Source organism: Ursus maritimus, unplaced genomic scaffold (genome assembly GCF_017311325.1).
Source record: "Ursus maritimus isolate PB19 unplaced genomic scaffold, ASM1731132v1 scaffold_12, whole genome shotgun sequence".
In the NCBI taxonomy this organism is placed as follows: domain Eukaryota; kingdom Metazoa; phylum Chordata; class Mammalia; order Carnivora; family Ursidae; genus Ursus; species Ursus maritimus.
Genome location: NW_024423564.1, coordinates 19068045 through 19094941, shown reverse-complemented (window position 1 = coordinate 19094941; position 26897 = coordinate 19068045). Strand labels below are relative to the sequence as shown.

The following is a 26897-nucleotide window of genomic DNA, read 5'->3' as shown; positions in this document are numbered from 1 at the left end:
AAAAAGGAAAATTATACCATATTCAGGAAATGGAAAACTCAGTGTTTGTTAAAATATGGATTCTCTTCATTTTGATCTAGAGCTTAAATGAAATTCCAATTAAAACCAAATTTTATTTAAATGAAAACTCAGTTTTATTTTAGAAATTGATATGCTTATTCCAAAATTTATATAGGATGCCAATAACCTAAAGGAGCCTATGCAATGTATACAAAGAATAAAAAGTAAGAGCAATTACCCCACCTACTATCAAAACTTTCTATTAAGCTACAGTAATCAAGATAGTTTGGTATTAATGAAAAGATAGACAAATCAATGGAATAGGATAATAGTTCAGTAATAGATCTGCTCATATGTAGTCAATTGATTTCTGAACAAAGAATGAGAGCAATCCAATGCATGAAAGGGAAGTCTTTTTTATAAAGGATGAACTGGATACCCTTGTCTAAAAACAATCAACATGGACTTTAACTTGTACCATACACAAATATTAACTCAAAATGTGGTATGACCTATGTGTAAAACCTAAAATTACAACGTATCTGATAACAGGAGAAAATTTTTGTAAATTTGGTGTAGGGAAATACAAAAACTGTAAAACATAACAACAAAATTGACAAACTTTATCAAAATGAAAAGCATTCACTCTTTAAAAGGCGCTGTTAATGAAATAAAAATGTAAGCCACATGCTGGAAAATTATTTGCAAAACGCTATCAAACAAAGTACGAAGGATTTATTAAAAAAAAATTCTTAAAACTCCATAATCGAAATACAGCAGTTAATTTTTTTAAAATGGGCAAGACACCTCACAGAAGATGCAGAAATGTCCAATGAGCACCTGAAAAAATGCTTGACATCATCAGTTATGAGGGAAATGTAAACTAATACCACAATGAAATACTACTATACAACCACTGAGAATGGCTAAAATTTAGAAGACTAACCATATCAAGGCTCGGCAAGGACACAGAGCAACTGAAACTTTCATTCAATGCCGGAAGGAGTGTAAAATGATTTAATGCCACTTTGGAGCACAGTTCAACAGTTTCTTTGTTTTTTAAAGTTAAATATGCACTACCAAATAATCAAAGCATTCCATTTCTCGGTATTCAACAAAGACAAACAAAAATAAAGCCCAATCAAAATTGACACATGAATGTTCATAGTAGCTTAGCTTTATATGCAGGAGCCAAAATCAGGAAATGATCCAAATGTCCACTAATAGGATGAATGGATGAACAAATTGTGGTTTATTCATACTCTGGAATACTGCTCAGCAATTTTTTTAAAAAAGCAAAATAATGATATATATGAGACATGGATAAGTCTTAAAAACATTATGCTGAGTGATAAAAGCCAAACCAAAGAAAGTATACTCAGTATCATTCTGCTTATTAAATTTTTAGAAAAAATAAGTTAGCTACAGTGATTAAAAAGCAAACTAGTGATTGCCTGGGGTTAGGGGAGAAGAAGACATGGATTATAAAAGTCCACGAGGAAATTTTTGGGTGTGAGGATCATGTTTATTTTCTTGATGTTGATAATGGTTTCAGAGAAGTAAACATATTTCACAACTGATCAAATTGTACACTTTTAATATTTGCAGTTTATTGTACTTCAATTATATCTCAATAAATAGATTTTAAAAATCTCAAGTGTTATTAGCTAATGCATCTAGACTAGGAAAAGTGGATAGATGGGAAAGCTACCTCCATCCTGTTATGTTGTTCTATAGGAAAACCATGTCTACTAACATCATTTTTTTTTTTTAAGATTTTATTTATTTATTTTGACAGAGAGAGAGACAGCCAGGGAGAGAGGGAACACAGGCGGGGGGAGTGGAAGAGGAAGGAGCAGGCTCCCAGCGAAGGAGCCTGATGCGGGGCTCGATCCCAGAATGCCGGGATCACGCCCTGGGCTGAAGGCAGACGCTTAACGACTGAGCCACCCAGGTGCCCCTACTAACATCATTTTTTAAAAAGCATATATGCTTGGAAAAAACACATATTAAAAAGATACACAGGTATCACAAAGCGGTAATCAAATTATTACTGGAATATTTGAGATAGCTATTATTACCTTAAGGTAAGTTTTCTGGTCTTGTAAAACTACTAAAATTGTGTCGCTTTTATAAACTATTATTCATTGATTTCTCCCAAGAAAACTGAAGGCCAAAATCATTCTGAGAAGTTTGAAAAAATGAAAAAATTTCATCAACAAGCTTTTCCACTTAAATTGCCATTATATTCTTCTCATTCCTTCAAAAGAAAGAAAGGATGTGAGGGCGATCTGGCTGCGACATCTGTCACCCCATTGATCGCCAGGGTTGATTCGGCTTATCTGGCTGGCTAGGCGGGTGTCCCCTTCCTCCCTCACCGCTCCATGTGCGTCCCTCCCGAAGCTGCGCGCTCGGTGCGCGCTGGGTCGAAGAGGACGACCTTCCCCGATAGAGGAGGACCGTTCTTCGGTCAAGGGTATACGAGTAGCTGCGCTCCCCTGCTAGAACCTCCAAACAAGCTCTCAAAAGAAAGAAAGAATCTGCCCAAAGAGAGAAAATTGTTGGAAATATAAAAGACTTGTAATTACCTGCTTTGATCATTAAAAAAGAAAAAAAGATAGAAATAGCAATGTTTTGAAAACTTGAATTATAATGGCTACAACTTGATATTTAGTAAAGAAGTTTCCTGTTTAAAAGACTACAAAAGTAATTTTACTGGTAACGAATACAGGCAATGTAGTTATTTTTCTAATTTAGCTTTTCCTACCATCTTTGAAGTGTATTATCAAGCTAGGAAAAAACCCCAAGATTGTGGATTAGTGCTGGTTAGATATTTTGTGCCTACTTGAAAGTATTCATCTACCCAGACCATGTTTCCCCCTGCTAAATTCTGTACCCCCGTGCTACCTGTTTAGAGAGGGAAAATTTATCTAATCCCCAAAACATAACCTTGTAAACAAGCAGTAGCCCAGGAACCAAGTACTTCATTTACAAGACAAAAAGACCACATAAAACATTTGACTGATACATGGGTCACTGTTGCTCTCCCATATCAAATATGTATAAGAATATCTGACATGTTGTAGTTGTAAGATGATAAAAAAGAACATAAGTAATAATAAGAAAATTACATAGTAATACATAATTAAACACAAAATATATAACCATATATACATATATAATTAATACTAGTATTTTAAGCACTTTACCTACATGAGTTCATTTTTTTAATATATATACTTACTAGGGAGATTACATTACGATTCCCATTTGAAGAATGAGAAATTAAAACTTACATGAAGTAAAATATAGATAAATAAATAATAAAACCCACATAAAGTAATTACATAGAGAAATGTAGTTAAGCTATTTTGGGATTCAAAAATCAGATTTTTTTGATTCTATAATCAATATTTATATTCACTCCACTATGCTGAAATTATATAATGTGAATTATAGCTCTATATATTCATTTGGCATTTTCATATAAACTAACTTAACATACTTAAAAAAAACATTTTCAGTTTTGCTTTTATCTGTTTGATGTTGAATTCTTAGAAGTCTTCAGACTGTAATTCAAATACGGCCACGTTTAGCATTTTTTGCCATAATAGTACCATTCCATAAATGCAGGGTAATACAGAGACGATAGAGATGAAATTATACACTAAACAAATTTGCTTCTAAATCGGAATGACACTATTTCCAAAGAAGTGATATTTTCAGTTTCCATAAAAATGAATCACTGATCTTTTTATATCATCTTCACCATTACAACTGTTTATCAAACACTAAAATAATGCATAGATGGTACCATTCCTCATTTTTAGTTTAATTTCTACATATTCATCATTTTTAGTTTAATTTCTACATATTCACTTGCAGAGATTCAAAAGTCTAGATAGATATCATAATGTAAAACAAAATAAAAAGAAAAATATTCAAGTAAATTTTTAGAGAAAGATATATTAACATCATGTATAGATAAGATGAACTAGTTTCACAAAAGGAGCCAGAAAGTTTTATTGTGATTTTAAAATCTGTGTTTGAATTATTTCTTTTCTTCATAGTCTTTTTTCAAGTCGGAAAGAGTAAATTGTTTTTGAAATTTATATACCCATACAATAATATAATTTAGGAAATACCACTTGAGTTTATGTATAATGACTATGTAGATGGAGGATAAAGATAAACCTTATAGTGAAATGTCTGCATTTATTTACTTTTTCAAAACTAATTACACTTCATATTGAATAAGTGTCCTTTTTAAAGCTCCATAAAGTTTCAGGAAACTCCAAGATGCAAAGCAGCATAATACACTTATTTTTGTTACTCACTGTCACACTCACTAAAGAATTTATTAATGAGTCTTTGAAAAATTATTTTTCTTAATAGTTTAGCAGTTTTTCCAAATAAACAGCTGGAGTTACTCTAGGATTTAGAATATGGCTTATGGATTAGAAAATTAAGAATTAATCATGAATACATATATTAATCTTTTCTTCTAGTACATCTTCCTTGGTAATTTACTAGAAGCCCTCTTGGCCAAAGGGGTTGTGGTTAGCAGTAGTGAAAGTATATGGAAATATTTTAGGGAAATCATTTTTATATATTCTAGGAGTTGATACTGTAATCAGCCTATGAAACACATTGACTATTATTACATATTTTAAAATATGTAACATCAGATTCGATTATTTGCTTTGATAAAAGACCATATTGTGATAGTCTAAAACTGTAATTCAAAAACTCTAAACTGCATCCCAGTGAGCATATATGGGAAAGAAAGTGGAGTACAGTCTGTGCATGGGGAATGGGGAGAGGGTGGCAAGGGAAGGCCTGTTTGAAAAAGACATCCAATCAGCATGTACATATAACAAATATCTTTCAGGGCAGTTAATTTTAAGAATATTAATAATTAATTTGTATTTTTAAAACATTAATTAATGTTAATTTTTCTCTTCTGTTATTTTCCTTTTTTTAAAAGAATTATTTTATTTATTTATTTGAGAGAGAGGGTGAGCATGGTGGGCGTGGGGGGGGGGCAGCAGGAGAAGATCTCAAGCAGACTCCACACTGAGCCTGAAACTGGACATAGGGCTCGATCCCATGACCTTGAGATAATGACCATAGCCAATATCAGGAGTCAGATGCTCAACCAACTGAGGCACCCAGGTGCCCCTTCTGATTTCCTCTTTATATATTCCTATCATTTATGATGAACAAAGTTGTGGGTTTTTTTTAAGATTTTATTTATTTATTTCTCAGAGAGAGAGAGAGCACAAGCAGGGAGAGTGGCAGGCAGAGGGAGAAGGAGGCTCCCCACTGAGCGAAGAGCCAGATGTGGGATTTGATTCCAGGACTCTGGGATCATGACCTGAGCCTAAGGCAGATGCTTAACTGACTGAGCCACCCAGGCATCCATATGATGAACAAAGTTTACTCTTAATTTCTGTTGCTTAGGTTCCACAGGCTCTGTAACCATGTATAGCAATAGACTAAACTAATATATGATATGAAATGAAACCATCCACTGATACAGTGCATCCGTATTACTCATATATGTTCCCAGAAAATAAGGTTGTGTGTATTACAAAAATAAATTTAGTCTGTGAAACTGATGTTCGTAATTTAATTTTAAAAAAAGAACTTTGCTAGACTAGAAATTAAGTTAATTTGTTTACAATATTCATCTAATAAATAAATATTTATTATCATTTATGTGCAATCAATACATGATATTGGAAGATCTGAGAATATATCATTATATATTGCCTGAATGAGTTTATCATTTAATTTAGTATGATATAATGTGTTAAAAACATTTCATTTGGAGTCAAAGGCTTAAGTATACACAAGTTGAGAAAAATCGAAAACAGAATCTCAATTAAATAATCTGAAAGTGCCACAAATGTTAATTATATTTAAAATTATGCCATAGGTTATGTATTTAAGTACAGGAATGTAATATCCTCCTGCACCAAATGTACACTGTTCTTTCTATGAAAAATACTGTCTGTGTGTGTGTGTGTGTATATTCACCAATCAACCAAATACAGAGAATCTTCCATGTAAACCTTGTCTATTAATTTGTAATATATTACAGAGCTTTACTTTATTATACTTTGAAAAATAAATTGTATAAAACCAGATCACAGTACTGAATAATGTCTCAGGAGTGCATCCCTTTATGGGGTCAGGACTCAGGTCTGTTTGTTCTGTTAATAATTGACTAAATGAAAATTAAAGGACAAATTACCAGACCAATAATTGAAGGATTAAAAGAAAGAATGTGATGATCATAATTGGTGAATTATAATTGGAAGAAAACTTTTTACTATGAGCTTCACATTTTTAAAAAAGTGATTTTAAAGACATAAATTCAGCTTTTGCAATATGATCTCTATTTTATACCTTGGAAAAGTTAACAACAGGCAAAGGCAGAATATCTGATTTGTGCATTTCCCTAAATTAATCTCCCAGAGAAGGAAGTGAAGAAAATGTTCTTTTCTCCAAAGAAAATAATGCTAAGTACTAAGAGTAAAGCCATTTGCCCTTCCCAGGAGAATAGCATGCCTGTGTTCAAATCAACCAATCTCTGTAATGTTTCCCAGTCGTTAGAACCATCATTGTCTACTCATTCTCTTACCGAACAATAGAAAACATCACCGCTACACCCGCAGAGGAAGAAAGTAGGTCACCCTTTCATTTTCAACGTTGCTTTATAACATATATTGATTGTTACTGTTATCAACTCAGTTCATCCGATTTAACAATATTCAGCTTCAAATAAAATTTGATTTATTTTTACCTCAAAAACTTCTTCATCCAGAATCCTTGTTCCAAAAACCGTGATTCCATTGGTGTCAACGATTGCTCTCTCACTTCTATCAAGTGGTTTTGTGGTTTTCTTCTTACAATCAACAATCATCGTCACAGTTTTCTTCTCCACGCTGATGGCTACCCGATGCCACCTAAAAAAAGACAAGTAATTCTTTTGTAAGCTTCAAAGACATTGTTGCCACAAAATTATTCGTGTTTAAATACAATGTACTTTAAACTGTGAAAGTGAGCTGAAATTGTACAAAATGTAAGCTCATTTTTTTAATCAATCAGTTAACAGGTGACTACTTACGGTTTACCCAGAAGAGTGTTAGGTACTAGAAAGGACACAAACAGTATAAAATGCACACCAGGGGTTGCTGTCTATGCTGATAAGAAGTGCCCATCCTTTGCTTCACTTTGTGTGGTTGCAACAAAAGCTTAATCTCACCAATGCCTGATGAGTGTATTTGATAGAGATCAAGGGTGGGATACCGGGTAAGTAATAGTTTCTATGTACGTAAATGCTTTCTTCCAAATGGAATTCCACTTATTTTTTTTTTTTTTTCTCTAGAGATCCCCTGAGATGAACTGTAAAAGGGTATGTCTACTAATTGAATGACTGCTCCATCTGGAACAACTGAACGTCCTAATTGTACAACACAATGTGCTTCTCTGTCTTTATTCACATTTATTTCAAGTGCTTTCGTTTTCTTTTTCCACTTTAATTTCAAGACAGTTATAGATCACTACTGTGGGCAGGATCCAAAACTGAGACACAATATCTCTCCTTCTTTCCAGGGTTGGCAGGAAGTGGGAACGCTGAAAGAAAGCATAGTCAACGCATGTGTGGAGTGAGAGTCTCAATTCACGCTGAAGCTACTGCTCCAGCTAATTCAGGGCAGCGATGACAGGCTTAGGGGTAGACGTGGCCAGCCCTGTGGAAACATATATATCCTAATCTTACTATAAAATGGTGGGTTTTATTAACAGTATTTGGTGCTAACATAAACCACTGAGTAAGGCTCACTTGGATTCTGCAAGCCACTCTGGTTTATATTTTATTTTTTTTTTCCAAATGAAAAATGCTAGATTAATATTGCAGAAGTGTCTAGGACTACATCCATAAAATAAAATACCCCAAAAATTGCAGGAGCCTTCCTAAATGTCTGTTTCATGTGACTTGGCATGGCTACTGATGAGGACCAAGTATATTTCCATATACACTTAATCTTTGGTCTTTCCATAGCACATTCAACTAGCATAGGCGTCTGCTTAGTTTGAATTTCGCAAAGATTTATTTTGGAGCCACTTAATACTGTGAGAGTAAAATTTACACGTATTTCTGCCAAGAAGCCTGTGTCTTAACTTAAACCATCTCCACTGTTGTACGTATGTGCTTTTCATTAACAGAAAATAAAAATGATTTCCATTGCTAAAAGCTGATCAGGACTTTAAATTTGATCTTGTTGATTATTTTCAGCTCTGATAAAAATGATACGTCATAATCATGGTATTACACATAATAGTCAAAATACTAAACTACCCCTTAGTTTTGGAGTCATTCTTAATTATTCTCTTTCTCATATACTATGCATTCCCATCATGAGAAAATCCTTATATTCAACAGATACACAGAATCCAGTGCCTCTCGACTTTATGCAATCTGCAAGCTCTCTCATCTAGACTCTTAACTGGTCTCTGCCTCCATTCTCATGCAACCAGAGTGACCGTTTTAAAATACAAGTCAGATCAAGTCTCAGCCTTGCTAAAAACCATCTAATACTCCTGGTAAAAGCTGAAGTCCTTACTCTACCTCACAGGGTGTGCCCTGGCCCTCTGACCTCATGCCCAACTTTTTGTTTTCTCACTCCCTGCACGACAGCCACATTGCTGTCTCTTTACCGTTCTTTGCAGTGTTCTTCACTCTGCCAGAAACATTCTTTCTCCACATCCCCACATGGCCCACTCCTTCACTTCTAATAAGTCTTTGCTCAATGCACTCATACCAAAGAGATGTTCTATCGAAAACAGTACACCCTTAAATTCCTTACCCTGATTTATTTTCATAACATCACTTTTCATATTAACTATTAAGAAGAGTATGTAAATTGCTCATAAAAGCCTAGTTTTTCCTGCCACTGAGATGAAGTTTTTTCCATGGTCCTGATAAGGATACACTGAGGGTGGATTTTTTTTTCCCCATCTGCACAGTTATTTCCTTCCTACATCTATAACTAAATATCATATTTCAGATAAGGCTAGTTTTAGAAGCCTAGATTCAGCAATAAAATACCAAGTAAATTTTTTAAAGATTTTATTTATTTATTTGAGAGAGAGAGCTCTGAGATAGCAAGAGAGCATGAGCAGGGGGAGGGTCAGGAAGAGGGAGAAGCAGGCTCTCTGCTGAGCATAGAGCCTCATGCGGGACTTGATTCCAGGACCCTGAGATCAAGACCTGAGCCAAAGGCAGGCACTTAACTGACTGAGCCACCCACGCATCCCACCAAGTAAATTTAATAAACATTTATTTGTATTTAGCTGCTCCCTAAGTGAAAGGCAATATTCACAATGCAGAATTCAGAATTCAGCATGATTTTTAGAAGAGTACGATGGTTACTATGGAGTCTAATTATCTAAGTTCAAACCCTACCTCTGCCACTTTGCAAATATAAGACCTAAGGCAAGTTACTTAAACTTTCTGTACCTCAGTCCCCTTATCTGTAAAATGGGTTTATTAACATTATTTTCTTCAAAGAGTCATGAAAAATTAAATGAGTCGACTATGTATGAAGTGCTTCAAATGGTATATAGCACACATCAAGTATTATAAAAAGCTTCTTATGATTGTCAATATTAACATGCTTGATAATAAGTAAATCCAATGAGGTCATTCCTCTCTCAAAAAGTCTACAGTGACTTTCCATTTCACTCCAGATGGAACCCAGAATGCTTATATTCATCTACAAAGTGTTCTACCCTTTGGTCTCCCAGGGCTTCTCCATCCTCCTCATCCCACTCTGCTCCTGCCGTGCTGGTATCCTGGACATTGCTTAGACCAGATCAGTCACGCCTGGAATCAGAGGCTGTGTATTTGCTTCCCCTCCTCCTGAAATAGTATACTTTCAGTTATCAGCAGGGCATACACCCCAGATTCTTCACCAGTCACCTTCTTAGTGAGATTTTCCCTGATCTCACTCCTTAAAATGGTACCCTCCACCACCATTCCCTATCCTCTTCACTGCTCTATTTCTTTCTGTCTCACTTATCATCACCTGATATGCTCTTTATTCGTATTTTTTTTAAATTGGACATCATCGGTCTACCCAGACAGCAAAAGAAACTGTGTAAAATTAGGTATTTTAAGTTTTGTTCATTTCTGTATCTCCAGTCTCTAGAAAAACTGCATCACACTTTATGAGTATTTTTTTAATAATTAAATGAAATAATTGCTTTCAATATAGCTACAACACTGGATTATTATATTACTTACTTCCCATCAGCGATGTTAACAGTTCTGAAGAGGGGATAGTCTTCTGGGGCAGGTTTTCCAGTGTGGTCTTCAAACAAGAAAACGGGTGATCTCCCAACCTCGACACCAATTTGCTGAATACCGTGCTCATTATATATAGATAAAAGGAAAGACTGAGTTCCTTTTTTGGGTTTTATTGTAAATAATATTGAAAAATCTTCTGGAAAAGTTCCTCCTGAGAAGAGAAAGCCAAAGGGTCAGAAATCCAAATTCCCAAATTATTCCTGGATCACCCTTTTTTTTTTTTTTTAACATGCTAGGTAGCCTTAATAAGTCATGTAAATTCAAACAGTAATAACAATTCAGATTAAAAAACAAATGGGAAGGGGATGATAATAAGCTTTCTCTGCAATAATTGTCCAAGCTATATTCAAATCTTAAGCCACTCATTTAAGGCACAATGATAATGTAAAATTGAATTCAAAGTTAGGAAACAGGATTCACCATGGTGCCAGTACAATATTAAATACATAGTAAGAACTTTTAAAATATGAAAGTACCACTTTTGGTGTAAGATTTGTATTTTCAGCCTTGTCTGATCTATGGCCATACATTCTCTCTTTAAAGAAGGCACTGTAAGGACACAATATATGAAGGTATTTTTTAAGTCATCCTTCAAAAGCTAAAGAGCTTCTGATCAGTTTTTCCTATCATGCAAAATGCGGTTTCACTAATAAAAAGCTTATGTCATTATATATCACAACTATTAGATATTTGGCTAATTTGATTCTAAGTTCAAGAGGACTGTCTTTCTCCCCACCCCCTTACCATCATACTCCAAATATCCAGCATGGGGTCAAATCTATGCAAGTGCTTAGTAATTATTTATTAAATAAATATGTCAGTTAAATGATTATCACAAATATATCTCAGATAGTTAAGCAATGACTACTTGTATATTTTTATAAAATCACTGCATATTAAATTTTGCATTTTATTCTTCAAAAATACTGTTACATATATATCTTACTATTCTGGAACATAAGTAAAGCAGGCATTAATTATTGTTTGAAGGATGAGATTTCAGTTAAAAAGTTGTCCATATGCAAAACTGGTGTATCTGTGCATATGTAATCAATGATATCTGGGCCAGGAACCTTCCATATTCAATCCATTCATTCTAAATTCTATTCTACATGGTTAAAATACTATGAATTTGACTGCCATGGATTCAAATTCAAAAGATTACAGGAGACAAGCAATTCCACTTCTATGAATTTATTGGAATAGGAACAATGCTCATGTGTAAAGATATGTCAATTCACCAGAACACTAAATTTATAATCCTAAAATATTAAGATGGCCTACAATGGTTGGGACTGGCTAAATAAAATACTTAGCACCTATATAGCATAACTAGTCACTTAAAGTAGTAGGAGACATTTTATGAAATTGAAATTATTTAAAATGTAGAAATTAAATAAAAGTAAGTCAAAGAGAGAAAATAGTCAATTCATGTAAACCATTTGGTTCTATAATATCCATATCTGTATCTATATCTGTATCTTTCTCCAGATCTGTCTATATCTAGATAACTAGATATCGCCAAACTAAAAACTGTTTATTTAAACTTCTTTATTTTAATTTTTAAAATAACTTACCAAACAACTTTGCTATATCACAAGTAGGTCATAAAACATTTGCTATCACAGGAAAAAATAATAAAAACATGTATATAGTTTTGTTTCATTTAAGTGTCATAAAGACATCTAATTTTATATTTCTATAAATCAACAGAAGGAAAATAATCATATAAATAAAATAGAAAAGTAATAAAACACATCATTTAATAAAACAAGTTTTACCTGCTTGTACTATAAATAAAAATCTAGGTAGGTAATTCAGCCTGCTATTGAAGAAGCACTATAGAAAAGAAACTTTAAAAATAAGTAGCTCAGAATGTTGAGAATCACAGGAATTCTTTCCCTAAATGTACCTCAATTATTCAAAGATCTACATTGAAAAAAAAGATGCTAAAATATTATGAGTTAGGGGAAAACAATATTTATTTTTTTTTCATTTTTGCAAAAACATTATGAATTAATGTCCACATAGAGACACTTAGGGAAAAAGGAATCTTAAGAAAGAATATATTCATATAAGACCAAATAGATTATAGCAAATTCTAATTAATCATTCAATTTGTACAGCACAGCTTTTGAAATTGTCAGCTGCTAACCACACTAATAAGTAAAATCTTTCAATTACAGAAGTATTTCTCAATTTAAAATTAGTCAGTAAGATTTTAATTATTATCTTTAAGCTATCACCTTTAAAAAAGAAAATTTAGTTACCTAAAATTCATGACTTGATGTCAAAATATTCAGTCTAACCTATGCACCCCACCTTAGTTTCTTCCCTATAAGACATTAAACAACGTTGTCCATAACTACTAAATGTCTCAGAGAGAATTCACTATGATATTAGTTCAACAAGAAAATGCAACTACTTACTCTATGAAATTTTATCTAAAATAACAGTGATCAGTATACATGATAAAATAAAATGTGAAATTTTTCAACTTAAATAATATATGTTTGAAATGTATAAATACAAACTAAAAATAAAGCATCCTCTCTGTTGAAAGACTGCTATTAAAGAAAAAATGCTATTACTACTTTTGATATGCATGTATACATAAATCATATACATGCAATAACCATAATTCACACTGAATATATCAAATTCAATAGTGATTCTTAAAATGGCCTTTTACTATCAATAGATATTGCATGCATGAATACATTTTATATGAAAAGACACAAAGTTTTATTATTTGATTTTAATTTTTTTAGATTATGGTCAATAAACTCCCATGTGGAATATGTCTTCCTTTAGTTAAAATCTTTTTTTTGATGTAGCTTGGTGGTCAGCAGGATTTTGAAAATGAGGAGGGAAGGCCATTTTTGCATAGTAGGAAAGCTCATTTTAGTCTAAAAGAGGCAGGGATTCTCTCTCAGGCTCATATCATTCATTGGTTCTGTGATTATATTCAAATACTCCACATTTCTAACCCTCAATCTGTAATTTAGGCTTAAATATTCTTCTTTCCAGATGAATATGAAGACAAAGATCAATATACACGAAGTTTCTTGGATAGTATCTGTCCTACAGCAGGTGTTCTAAAGAGGGCAGATAGAATTTGCAAATTACAGCTTCTATTCAGGTCACATGTACAACGTTCTCAGACAGTTAAATTAAAGGTCTCAGATTAGGACTTTAGTGGACATATACCTTCATTAAACAGAATTTTACAGTGGCTATCTGATAATCCTCCACCCCTACCCAGTGTTGAACTTTCCACTACCACTGCTTACTTTCTGCGTTAGAAAAGAAGTCGCTATTATGTTCCCATAATGGAAGAAAGACTATTCCAAGTAATTTTTCAAAGATCTTTTTTACTTATTTGATAAAGAAAATATCCACTCTGTATTTTTTAACTATGAAAATGTCATTGATCATTTTTATTAATTGCATGTTGCATTGTTTGGCAGGAAGCTCTACTCTGTAGGAAGATTAAGTTTAAATTCATTTGTGTGGGGGAAAAATAAGGTCCATATCAGAGGTGTCTCCTCTTATCTGAAATATTCATTATTAGAATTATATGCTTAAGGCACAACACTATGAGAAGGTGAAAAAAAATTGATATAAGGGAATTTTGTTAACTCTTAGGGAAGGAGATCCTAAAGGCATACATTGTGTTCTTTTTCTATGAGTAACACAACAGAAGTGATTGAACTAATCAAACTAAGTACCAATTTGGAAGGCAAAACACTGACCCTGAGATGATGAGCCAAAGTACAAAAAATTAAGGCTAACTTCTTGAGTATTTCTAGAGCTTTTTCATTAGTGTATTTTTCCTTGTTTTTTTTCCTCTTGAAAATTCCCATCCCTTTCCTATTTCAGCATTAGAGAGCAGATAAATAGAAAAGCAACATAATTTTTACATTTGCAACTTTTAAACTTGATTTTTTAGAAAAATATTTTATGGATTTAATGACTTTTAATTTTTATCTTCAAAGTCAGAATTTTATTTTCAAAGAGAGACAAAGCCATTGACATTCTTTATATTTGCAGTTTGTTACTTTTGTCCATCACAAATTATGGCAAAACAAGAAAAATCTAGGAAAAGTCAATGATTTAATCAAAATAAATGTGTTTTCAAAAATACTTTAAAATGTCCATCCATGAAAAATACACTATCTTCTTTTGTAATTCTTTAGTCCCCAGATTTTTAATTTTTCTGTTGTCAGGAAATAGTTTTAAGTGAAAGTAGAGAATTCAAATCCCTTGAGGTAAAGACAGTAGAGAGGATAATATGAAGAATTTAGAAGATAAATTATTTCTGAGAGATCTGAAAGCACCAACAACAAACATCTGATAATATAGGGAATAATGGCCTAGGCAACAGAGAAGATCTGGATTAAATACTGACCCCTTGTAATTTGGACAAGTCCAAGAACTTCAGTGAAACTCTATTTCCTCTTCTGTTAAATAAGGATGAGGACATTCAATTTAGTATAGTTACAAGAAAAAATAATTGACATGTATCCAACAGCAGACTTGTAAGGAGTTGCTTGCCTTCACAATGTGATGCTGAGAAATTGTTTCATCACTCAACTCCCTTTCCCTATATTATCATGATTTGCAGATAATTAGTGTGATTAGGTCAATCATGGAAAGAAAGAAAGAAAATATTTACCAAGTATTTTTTGATACCATTACAAAAACTTCCCAGGTAAAGATTTACAAAATCTCTAGTCCCAGATCTCCTTGTAACTGTGAGATGTGACTAACTTTTACTATATTTGAGATAAAACAGGATCCAAAAATAAGACAGAATAATCTATTTTAAAACATCTGCTGAAGAAGTGTTTCTTTCAACAGAAACTTTTATTAATTTTAGAAAGACATTCACTAAGTATGTCTAAATCCACATGCCCATTCAATCCACATGGGTAGTCATTAAGGGTAAAGTTGCCATGTTCCCACCAAAAAATAAATTCTACATGATTGTATGCAAAAATAAGTTAGATAAAATATTGTCTTCAAGTTTTGTTGTCTTGGAATAAAATAATAAATTACTAAATTTTCAAATGAGCATTTCTCCTGCAATTGTACTGAATTAAAACTGGCAATCATTAAATCATTAGTTATTTTCATTGTCACCTTAGTGACCACAATGTATTTGGTGTCCCATATATGAAAGAATTATATCTGTGCCAATAATTGTCCATTATACAGCATGATAAAAAGAAACAATAATAATTTGCAAATTAGTAATAGTTGTAGTAATAAAGTGAACATACCTGTAAATAACTGTTTTGTTGGAGCACTGAGTTGTGCTTGCTTTGAAACTCTGTAAGCAGTATCCGAACCTTGTGAATTCTTTCTGTTTGTGCAAAAGCCCGTTGTTTTTGATATTCCCTCTGGAGAGTTGTGAAAATCTAGAGCTTTTAGTACATCAACTGGAGCAGCTGAAAATAAGTGAAAAGTAAAAAAAAAAAAAAAAGATTGAACAAATAGTCTAATATAAAAATGAGTATTTTTAACAGATAAGATAGTTTGTTGTTCTATTTCTTAAATCCATCACTTGCCACGTTTCTTTAATATTTGGGTGGGAGATTGAGGAGTGGGACAGCAGATAAATTACAAACTATAAAATTCTCAAATACAAAATATCTCAAATCAAGAATTAAACTATGGAAAAGCGAACAGAAGATATTCATGTTGGGGGGGATATGTAGATTTAGGATCAAATATACGTTATATATATATTTTATATATATATGTAATGTAATATATATATAATATATAATTGAATATATGTGAATTTACAACCTGTCTGATGCATTTCAATTACAATTTATAAAGTCTTTAATCATTCTAAGTAATTGCATTATTTGGAATTAAAGTGAAAACCAGCATCTGGACATATTCCATTAATTTCTAATAGATTTATTATTCAACTATTCATAATCTAAATAAAGGTGATTTTGAAGGTTCAAATTCACAATGAATGTTATACATAATTATTGTAAAATGTGTAATTAATAAGCCATATTGTATACACAAAGAAGTTATAAGTTGTTAAAAAGAATAGGTAACAAAACATAACGCTCTTGTCTTGAATGCATTCCTATGTTAGTTATTAACAAATTATATATAAGCATACAGCATGTGTGAATAGTGTGTACTGTGTATGTACGTGTATCTGTGTGTCTGCGCATGGGTATATGTATCTATATATAATTTGTTGATTTCTACTCTCTAAATTTGCCAGAGTATCTTCATGGACATGCTTCATGCTTCATGATTCAGATTGAAAGTCCCTGGAGAGTTTCGATAAAAGTGTAATAAAGTATAATCCCTTTGGATAAACTTGATGTTTCAAAGAGCTTCATTGGAATATAATTCATATGCCAAGTAATTCACCCATTTAAAGTGTATAATTGATTGATTTTGGTATATTATACTATTCACTTTTTTAATCGTAGTAAAATACATACAACAAAAAATTTGCCGTTTTAACCATTTTATGTACAATTTAGCAGCAAAATTACATTCACAATGCTGTGCAACCATCACCACTATGTACTTCCAAGACATTTTTATCACCCAAAACAGAAACTGTAACCACTGAGTGATAACTCCCTATTCACCACCTCTGCCCAGGCTCTGGAAACTGATAATAATACTTTGTCTCTGTGAAGTTGACTATTCTAGAAATTTCATATAAGTGGAATCATATAATATTCCTCAGAACACTGAACATAGAATTACCATATGACCAAGCAATTCTACTCCTAGATATATACCCAAAAGAATTGAAAGCTGGCACTTAAACAGATAGCTGTGTGCCAATGTTCACTGAAACGTTATTCACAATAGCCAAAAGGTGGAAACAACCCAAATTTCTATCAATACATGAACAGAGTAACAAAATGCAGTACACGCATACAATGAAATAGGATTCAGTCACAAACAGCAATGACGTTCTCATACATGCTACCACATGGATGAACCTTCAAAACATTAAACTATATGAAATAAAACAGACATAAAAGGACAATGTTTTAGACCATCAAATTCCCTGATCCACAACTTAATATCCACTTAATTCACTAAGCAAGCCAAAACATGAGTCATGTGGTGTAAGCATTGTTATAAAAACAGACTTTAGACTCCATATCACTCAATATACCTATATTCTCTTGATTTTTTCTCCTTATTCAAAAATAAAAATATTCAGAGAAGGCAATGTGCTGGCCCTTGTATTACTGAGCATGTCTGAGGCATAAGTCTTACTGCAAGTATTTAGATTCCATTTCAGAAAGAAAAGAGATCAAATCTGCCTGAAAGTGAACCAATATTATTAATTTGAAAACTTCAGTTGTTAGTTAAAAAACAACAACAACAACAGAATTGCCATCAAATTTCAAAATATACTGTTTCTGGGACGACTTAATGAGAATGGAAAAGGGATTGATTTTAGAATTGGAAAATACGATCACAATTTATCACATTCCATAGAGGATGCTGTTCTGTGAAAAGTATAATTTCAACTAATATTTTTTACAATAACTATCCATTCATTATAGAATGCATGAATGAATGAATGAGTGCTTGTGACCAATGTATATCTGGTCCTTTCCTTAGTTAATTAAGATTTAGGTGTATTGACTTCCATATGTACAAACATATGTGGATGAAGCTTTACGTGTTTCCGTTTAGAGTATAACAAGTATACTTTGCTTTAACAATACTCTGTCTACCTATTTCATCAAGCCTCTTAATAAAAATCAACATACTATCCAGTATAGTACACATGGTTCCAAATTATTAAAAAGAAAATACAACTTTTCTTTATGGAAATCAGACATTTCAAAAGAATCAACTCTATCACATATGATCCTCTCTAGTTCAGCCTTGGAATATTTAAAAGAATCACAGCCTTCAAGAACCTTTTCGCAGGAGTCCTACTTGTGATGGTCAATTTTTTCAGGCCAATAGGAACCCCTGACCATTCTTAACTTTCTTCTTTTCTCTTATCATAAAGTACAAAAAGAAAGTAATAACTATAATGGCTTCCCTGGTCTAGAAAGCCTAGTATGTGCTAGTCACTAAGCTTTGCAGGGCATGTGTTCTGATCCACACTGTACAGAGGAAGGAATTGAGAACCAGAAAGCAAACTGAGGACACTCCTAAGATCTGGGCAAATACCAAATCCAGGCTCTTTCCACTTTGCCACCTTCACTGCTATACCCCGTAAATAAAAACCCTGTAAAAGAAACTTAAAATGTAAATATAATATACTAAAATTATCTTGAGACAGCTAATTGATTCCTGATGTTTATATTTGCTTTAAATTACACTCAATTTATGTTTCAAGGAATAAATGACTCTGAAGGAGGCTGTTTCTAAAAGTCACAGCGTCTTATCTGCTTATTTTATCTTATCTTCTTGCTCTGAGGCTATTAGCAAAAGCACATCAGGGTGGAGACTCAAGGACTGACATGAGCACAGCTATGAAGGCTGTAATTCTATGAAGAAAAGGACACAGTCCAATGGTCATGGTCCCAACTGCTCATAGGTAAATACATAAAATAAACAACACGTATCTTCTCAACAGAATATCATTTCACAGGATGACCTTTTCCAAGAGCACAGATTTTGCCACATTTGTTTCTTCCTACTTTGAAAGCACTGTGATAAAAACACATTCCCTCTACAGGATTCAAAATAAGGGCTCTATTTTTAAAACCTCACAAAATGCTTTGTAGAGACACATTATATGCAATAATTCGTTCTTCAAAAAGCAATTAAAAAATAGGGACACAAAGTAAAGATTTCAACTACGTTTTTTCTTTTTCTAGAAAAGCATATCAAGTTATAAAAATGTAAAACTTAGTCAATCAAGTTTTAAAGTTTTTTTCCTTCAAATAAAGTAAATAATAAATTAAACCACTTTGAAATCTGCCTGTTATTTGATCTCATAATTGCAGCATTTAACAAATTCTTCTAATACGGATTCTGACTTTATACATACACACATACATTATACACACATAGGGAAGTTATTCTTCATTTTTTATTAACTGAACTGCAACTGTTTAAAGATTAAAAGCAGTAATTGTTGTAGCTTGATACATCTAAAAAAGCGAAATTTCCATATTCAAAGCAATTCTTAAATGCCCTTAATATTGGAATCATTTCCATGTTGCCAATAGCTGATGCCACAAACCATGAAAAGAATTTCAGATGTATCCAATTAGTATGATATTTTGTTCAACAGTATTTTTCCTGCCTTTTACTACATACTGTTATAGTTTATTATATGGAAGAATAAGCTATCAGAGCCCAGTGCATTAGTCCAATAGCCATTTAACTTGATTCCACGTCTCTTCTCATCAGTCTGCACACCACAACTTGAGCAAACTTCCAAAACTCCAGGCTTTATGTCACTTTGTTGCTTAAATCCCTCCAGTGAACCCACGAATTTCCAGAGGGTATGCACAAACCCCGCACAGAAAATCGTGAAGACCTGAACACACCCAACTGCACCTCCACCATTTTTTTTTTCATTGTCATTTCCCCTAACTCCGTCCTCACTCAGTGCTCTAGTTATACTGAACTTAGACTGCCCAGAACCCCTCCCCCATCTTCTTTCTCCTGCCTCTGGGCCTTTATAAATCCTATTTTCCCTATCTGAAACATTTAGCTCCACTTCACCTGAGGACAACAGGATATAAGTGATGTGTCGTCTGCTCCGGCAAGCATTTCCTATCTCCCAAAGCTGGGTTCCATATACTCCCCTCTACTATAGCACTTTTCGCATTTGGGTTTAATTATTTAGCTATACTTGAATTTTTCCCAAACTAGAAGAGAACCCACCTACAACACGAGCTATATAAAATACTGAACATGAAACACGATAATGCGAAAATACTAGAAGCAACTTTCTCTGAAGCCCAAAGGGGTCTTTTATCTTAAAACCAAAATTTTCAAGGGCCTAATATGTCTTTTCTATTATGTTCTGCTGATCTCTTGAACACCCTGACTCATTCACTGATTAGTCTGTCCCAGGTCTTTAATCCTTTCCCTCTGTTGCTTTCAGTGTCCCCATGGATTACTGAACTAAAGTCTCATAATGTTTTGATTGTTTCATCTCTAATTAATTCTTCCTTTAAACTTCTTCACACATTCCCATGACCAATAAGGAGTAAACGACACCAATACATAGCATGGAAGAGCTGGAATGATTCTGAATCCCATCCCTGTACTTAGCATCTGTGTGATTTAGACTGCTTTGTGCCTCAGTTTCTACATCTGTAAAATGAAAATAATAAAAAAAATATTTATCTAAAAGAATTTTTGTGAGTTGGTATTTCTGACAATGCCTTAGAACAGTGGGAGGGACAACTATGCCTATGAGTTAAGCCCTTGCTGACTATTTTGTAATTTACATGGTTAAAACTTAAAAGAAGCATAATATTTGGTGACATACAGAAGTTATATGAAATTTAAATTTCAGCATCCACAAATAATATCTGTATTAGACTATAGCCACACCCATTCATTTATATATTGTCCATAGCTCCTTTTGCCCTACGACACAGTTGTGTCACAGTGATTAGACATCGTACGGCTCACAAAGGCTGAAATATCTAACATGTGGTTTCTTTTAAGCTGAGTCCTAAAGGATAGGTAGAAGTTTATAAGCTAAGAGGAGGGTGACAGAAATATCAGATAGGCAGCACAGATACAAGACATACAGTGTACAAGGAAATGAAAGTAATCATGGTTGCCTGACAAGACATCAACACTGAATAAATTTAGATGTGCATCATAGCTGCTGAGGACCTCTTGAGAAAAATCAGATCTCCACTATGGATTTTCACAGCCACAGTCTCCAAGTGAAACATTACACTAACTCCTATCTATTTCTCCAACCCCAAATGTAATGCTCCAGCTGAAATAAACTTCTCTTAGTTTCTAAAATATACTGTGCTCCCTTTATTGGGAATTTTTCAATCTCTTCTCAATTGGCTAAGGATAGTTGACTGTTTTCAATCCTAACTGTCATTAGAATCTCACGGAGAACTTTTCCAACATAAGAATGCCTGGGTCCTGTGTAAGAACTTATAATTAGAATGAAGGGAGTGGGGGAGGGCAGGCCTTCATGGTTTAGAAGTTTTCTAGATGAATCTAATGGGTAACCAGGATTAAAGCCAGGTGAACTGAGACCTAATCAACCTTTTGATCTCAACCTAATCATGACTTCCTTCAGGAAATCATTACTTATCTCTCCCAGGCTGGGTTCTGTGACCCACTCATATGATCCCAAGTACCTTATATCCCCCTTGGATAACTCCACATCCTATTTTGTTTGCTTGCTTAATTATCTAATTTTCACTTAGGCACAGTGTGTGTCTAAACTCCCTGTTACAGACTCATACCACCTAATTTCCCTCCTTCTCTCTCTGCTAAGCTTGTAATTTATTGTTTGATGTCTGCCTCCCCTGATAGACTGTAAACCCTTTGACAGCAAACATCAGCACTATTGATGTTCACTGTAGTATTCATAAATAACATAGCAGCTGACACATAGTAAATAATCAATAGAGATATGTTTAATAAATGAATGAATACATGAATCAATGAGCAGCTACATCCTGCCTCAGAGCCAGAGTTTCTTTCCCACCAGTCTCGGCAGGAAAATGAGTGTTAGAAATGGCCTTTATAAGCAGCACCTTAAAGATCTTCCCAAGTCTGACTGTTTCCATTTGATTCAAGTGTGGCAAGAACCCAGTTCTTAAGTAGCCTTAATAAAGTAGATGCTTTCCCATTTCTAGGGAGTCACTTATCTTCACCTTGTACCTTACATCACAGGCCACATATGAAACATATCCTTATAGGGAGAAATAAAAGTAAGTTAAAACACAGAAAGTTATAAACCATCTTCTGGGGCACCTGGGTCGCTGTCATTTTAGTGTCTGACTCTTGGCTTCGGCTAGGTCGTGATCTCAGGGTGATGAGATCCAGCCCCACACCAGGCCCCAGGCTCCAAGCCCAGAGGGAGTCTGCTTGTCCCTCTCCCTCTGATCCTCCCCCATTCGCACTCACTCTCTCAAATAAATAAATAAAATCTTTAAAAAAAATCTCCCACCCAGTCATGAAATGTTTCACTGCTCTAGATAAATATCAAAAACCAGGAGTGCTACTGCGTTTATGTGGCGGTGGAATGTAGGGCTGACAAAAGAAAAATGAGAGAGAAGTGACTATTATTATATTTTAACTGTTATCAATACCTTGCTATATTTTAAAATCACGAGAGCTCTTACTAGAGTCTAACATGGACTCCTTAGGATAGGATATGACAAGTGAATATGACAAGTGAATAGGCAACAGTTAATAACTCCATTTCTACTATTAGAACTGCCCACTTCTAATCCAAGTTTGCCCAACTTCTAATTCAACTTCTAGTCCAAGCACGGATTATCTGTGTGACTTTGGGTAACCTACTCACCTCCTCTGTGACTTAGTTCTTCAACTTAGCCTCATTTTGAGAATTAAATAAAATAAGGCATTATAACCTCTGAGGCTAGTGCCCAACACATAGTAATAACTCAGTAAAAAGAATATCTAAAAGCACTATGTCCTTAAATTTTCAACCTTTTGGAACATCTTTAATAGTTCCAGTGAGCATCACCTGTTTCCCCCAGAGTTATAATTAACTTGATTCTTGCTACCCATTTCCCCTGACTACTTTGGGAAATCTCTTTACAGAAGAACAGAAGACTAAACAGGTTTCCATCGCTAAAGGTCCATCAGATATAGTCCATGAAAATTATATAGTGTTGACCAATCTCTCCAGCACATTCTTAGGTTATCCCAAGTACGTACAACTCCATGACATTGCCTGGAACTTTGGCAGCATATGCAATCTAATAAGTCTTGAATCTGCATCTTCATGTTCACTGTTTCATTACTGCCCTATAGCAAAACTTGACATTCATATGCTATCATTAGCATTTTCCCCCTTTAGTAATTTCTCTTTGTATTGGATAGATGTTAACATATCTCTAGATTAAATAATGTGATGTGAGTTATTTATTAAGAATTAAAAAAAACCTGATATTTTAGGGATGCCTAAGTGGCTCAGTTGGTTAAGGATCCAACTCTTGATTTCCACTCAGGTCATGATCTCAGGGTTGTGGAATCAAGCCCACCATATAAGGCTCCGTGCTCAGCACAGAGAGTTTGCTTGAGGTTCTTTCTCTCTGCCCCTCCCCTCAACTCATGTGTTCTCTCTATATATATAATAAATAAATCTTTAAAAAAACTAATATTTAGTGCCTTTTCTCTGATACTATTTCTTCATTTATTTCAAACACATATATGCTATATGCCAATCTTGTATCACAAACATGAAGTATGAAAAAATTAAAACATATTGACCTAAATTCTTCCATATTTAAAAAACAAAAATTATGAAAGTTCATCTTTAAGTAACTATGTGGCATAAATAATGTCAATAGAAATCACATAAGTTTCCTATGCCCCAACACAACTCTTTGTAGCTGAAACGATTAGACTTTTTGTCTATATTCTGTAATCTATTCTTTGTTCTCAAAGAAAATATAAAATGGTAGAAACAAACTGCTTGAATACATTAATAAATTTTAAGCTTATAAGATTATAGTTGTAGAATTTACATTAAACCCCCCTGGGCATGGGAAGTGTTTAGAGTTCATTTTATCTCCAAGGGATTCTATAATAAACTTATACGTTTTGTCATTTTAAACCTATGTTTGGAGAGTATATGTCCCTTCAGGATAAAAAAGAATAAAATAAATATAAGTATCTCAAGGTTCAAGTGTTTGATGGGTATCTTGCAAAAACTGGATATTTGATACTCAAACCAAGAATAGCATCAAATTGAGAATAACATGGACAAAGACATGTATAAAAGAGTAGCCTGTAGTTTCAGGAATTTTATAGTTAATCAGCAACACCAAGGTACCTAACAAGCCTAATGGTAATACCATTTCAGAAAACAGACACCCAAAGACCAAATATAAATGTACTTCCTTACAATCCCATGAAAATACCAGCTTTAAAAAGTCAGTTACCTGGTTAAATTCAAGATTGGAAAGATCAGGGTAAAAGAAATACACAGTGAAATATTCTGAAGTAGAAGTAAGGGAAAAATTGTGGCTCCCACCACAATCCATTGTATCCACATCCCACCATTGACTGTTTATTCCAATTATGACCTACCCAGTGGTTGAGAGAAATGTGTAGACCCTGTGATCCTAGCTGATATTTAGTACTGATTGGAAATAACAAATAAATTTTGCTTTGAATATCAGCATGTATGTACATTTCCTTAACAATATTTAATCTGTAGTTGCTTTTTATGTCTTTACCTGTAAACATCTCCCATCTACTTTTTAAGTAACCACAAGTCCCACATTATTGCCCTGTTAAGCCAGCTAAACAAAATCCCATTACCATTTCTCTACAACTATAATCTCTTACAACAACTGAATCGGTGTGCATGACATTCATCAAATAAGTAAAATACTTTTCTATGTGGAATTTAAGTGTCACTTTGACTATGTCTAAATATGAAAAATAAAATTAAAAGCTATGGCAATCATGTGAATTAAAAATGGTCTAGAAGCTGCCCAAATACTTTACGGCAATATTTGTACTCCTTGTACTTCAAAAATATCTAATTTTACACCTGATAGAATGCCTCAACATAAAATCTTCACCTTTAATTTAAATAAGTCATTACTTTTTACAAATCACAAATATTTGAAGAGTACTAAAAAGAAAAATAAATCCTAAATGAGGGTTGAGGAGGCATGGATTTTAGTATCAAATAGGAAAGCCAAGAAAGGCCTCAATAAGAAAATAATGTTTGAGCAGTCTAGCAAGGCATAAGAGGCTTCTCTATCCTGATATTTTGACAGCACAGCATTCTAAGCTAAAGGAATTACAAGTGCAAAGATCCAGAGATAGGAGTTGCCACAAACGGGAGGAGTTGGAGGAAATGCAAGGAGACATTCAGGTCTCCTGCACAGGAAATAAAAGTGGTATAAGAGATGAGGCCAGAGAAGTAAAGGGGAGGCAGTTTGGAGGCAGACTGTATAGGTCCTGTGGGATGTTCAATGAGTTTAGATTGTACTCCAAGTGAGACAGAAAACTACTGAAAGTTAAGGGAGAGGAGTAACACGAACCAACAAATGTTCCAAACCACTGTGGCTGCTGCCTTGAGAACACACTATGGGGACACTAGAGTGGAAGGGAGTGCAGAAGAAACAACTGCAATCCTTGAGGTGTAAAATTTTGTCAGTTTTGCAATCCTGGACTGAAAGATGAAGTACTAGGTCAGATTCTGGATATATTCTGAATGTAGCAGACAGGGTTGCTGATGGGTTGGAAATGGAGTATGAGAGAAAAGGAGTCAAAGCTACTCCAAATATTTTAGTTCGAACATCATGACTGATCATCAGCTGAGATGGGAAGATTGTGAGCGGAACAGGTTTCAGGAAGGTTCTACAATTCAATTTTGAGTATGCTAATTTTGAGATGATTTAATACATTCCACTGGAAATGGCTGAACAGGCAGTTGAGTATATGAGTCTGGAATTCAGGGAAAAGATATGTGATAGAAATAAAACTTTGGGAGTTGACAGCCTATTAACATTATTTAAAGCTATAATTAGTCATTACACTTATTTTAAAACTGTATTTGATACAACTTTCTGTGAAAGAAATCATTATGACTTAAAAATGATTATAATACATATTTTATTCTCTCAAATAATCAACATAGAGATCTTGGGCCAATATATGAATCCTCAGAAACAAACAAACAACTCTACTTATAATTTGTGTCCTAAAACATGCTACAAGTTGGGTAATAACAAGAACGATTACATTTAAGGTTTAAAATGTTAGGCTACATCTTTGTCTTATAACAGATTTTATAAATCTGTGTATACATTTTGTTTAATGTACTTCCTTATAAAACAGGAAGATTATTCATTCATACATTTTTTTCAAGTCCATAGTGGCCATAACCCTGTATCAAGTGTGACTTAAATGTACTAATTATCTTGGGGAACCCCAGGTGACTTTACAGTGGGTTGGCTATTCCAGAAAAAGCAGCATGACCCCCGTTCCCTGGTTATTTGTCAGAAGATCCAGTGGTTGCAATCAAGGGGAACCACCTAGTATGGATAGATACCAATGTCTATACTGAATCTGCCAACTTAGCAGCCTCTTGTATGTTTTAATTAGTCACATGATTCTGTGCTATGCAGAAAAAATATATCTATACAGTCTTGTGTTATGTGGCCCTAGCCCATTCTCCTAACCCCAGCACTCTCCTGATAACACACATACCCCATGTATGTGTAATAGACACTGGCATCCTGTCTTTGTAGTCAGGGCACCTAACACTGATTGCACCTAGAAGAGAGTCATTTAATTTTCATGGTTATTGAACAGCCTCAGTCCTGACTTT

The 26897-nt window shown here is 33.8% G+C and overlaps 1 protein-coding gene across 4 annotated transcripts in view; it reads right to left on the bottom strand.

Moving 5' to 3' along the window:
• The window catches only part of COL11A1 (collagen type XI alpha 1 chain), a 188222-nt gene that overhangs the window by 150823 nt on the left and 10502 nt on the right, over nt 1–26897 (bottom strand). For all 4 annotated transcript variants that reach the window (XM_008697640.2, XM_008697642.2, XM_008697639.2 and 1 more), the window contains exons 2-4: nt 15664–15831; nt 10316–10529; nt 6812–6974 (exon numbers count right to left, since the gene is read on the bottom strand). In XM_008697640.2, the coding sequence (XP_008695862.1) occupies nt 6812–6974; nt 10316–10529; nt 15664–15831 (545 nt within the window). The remainder of the gene's footprint in view (nt 1–6811; nt 6975–10315; nt 10530–15663; nt 15832–26897) is intronic.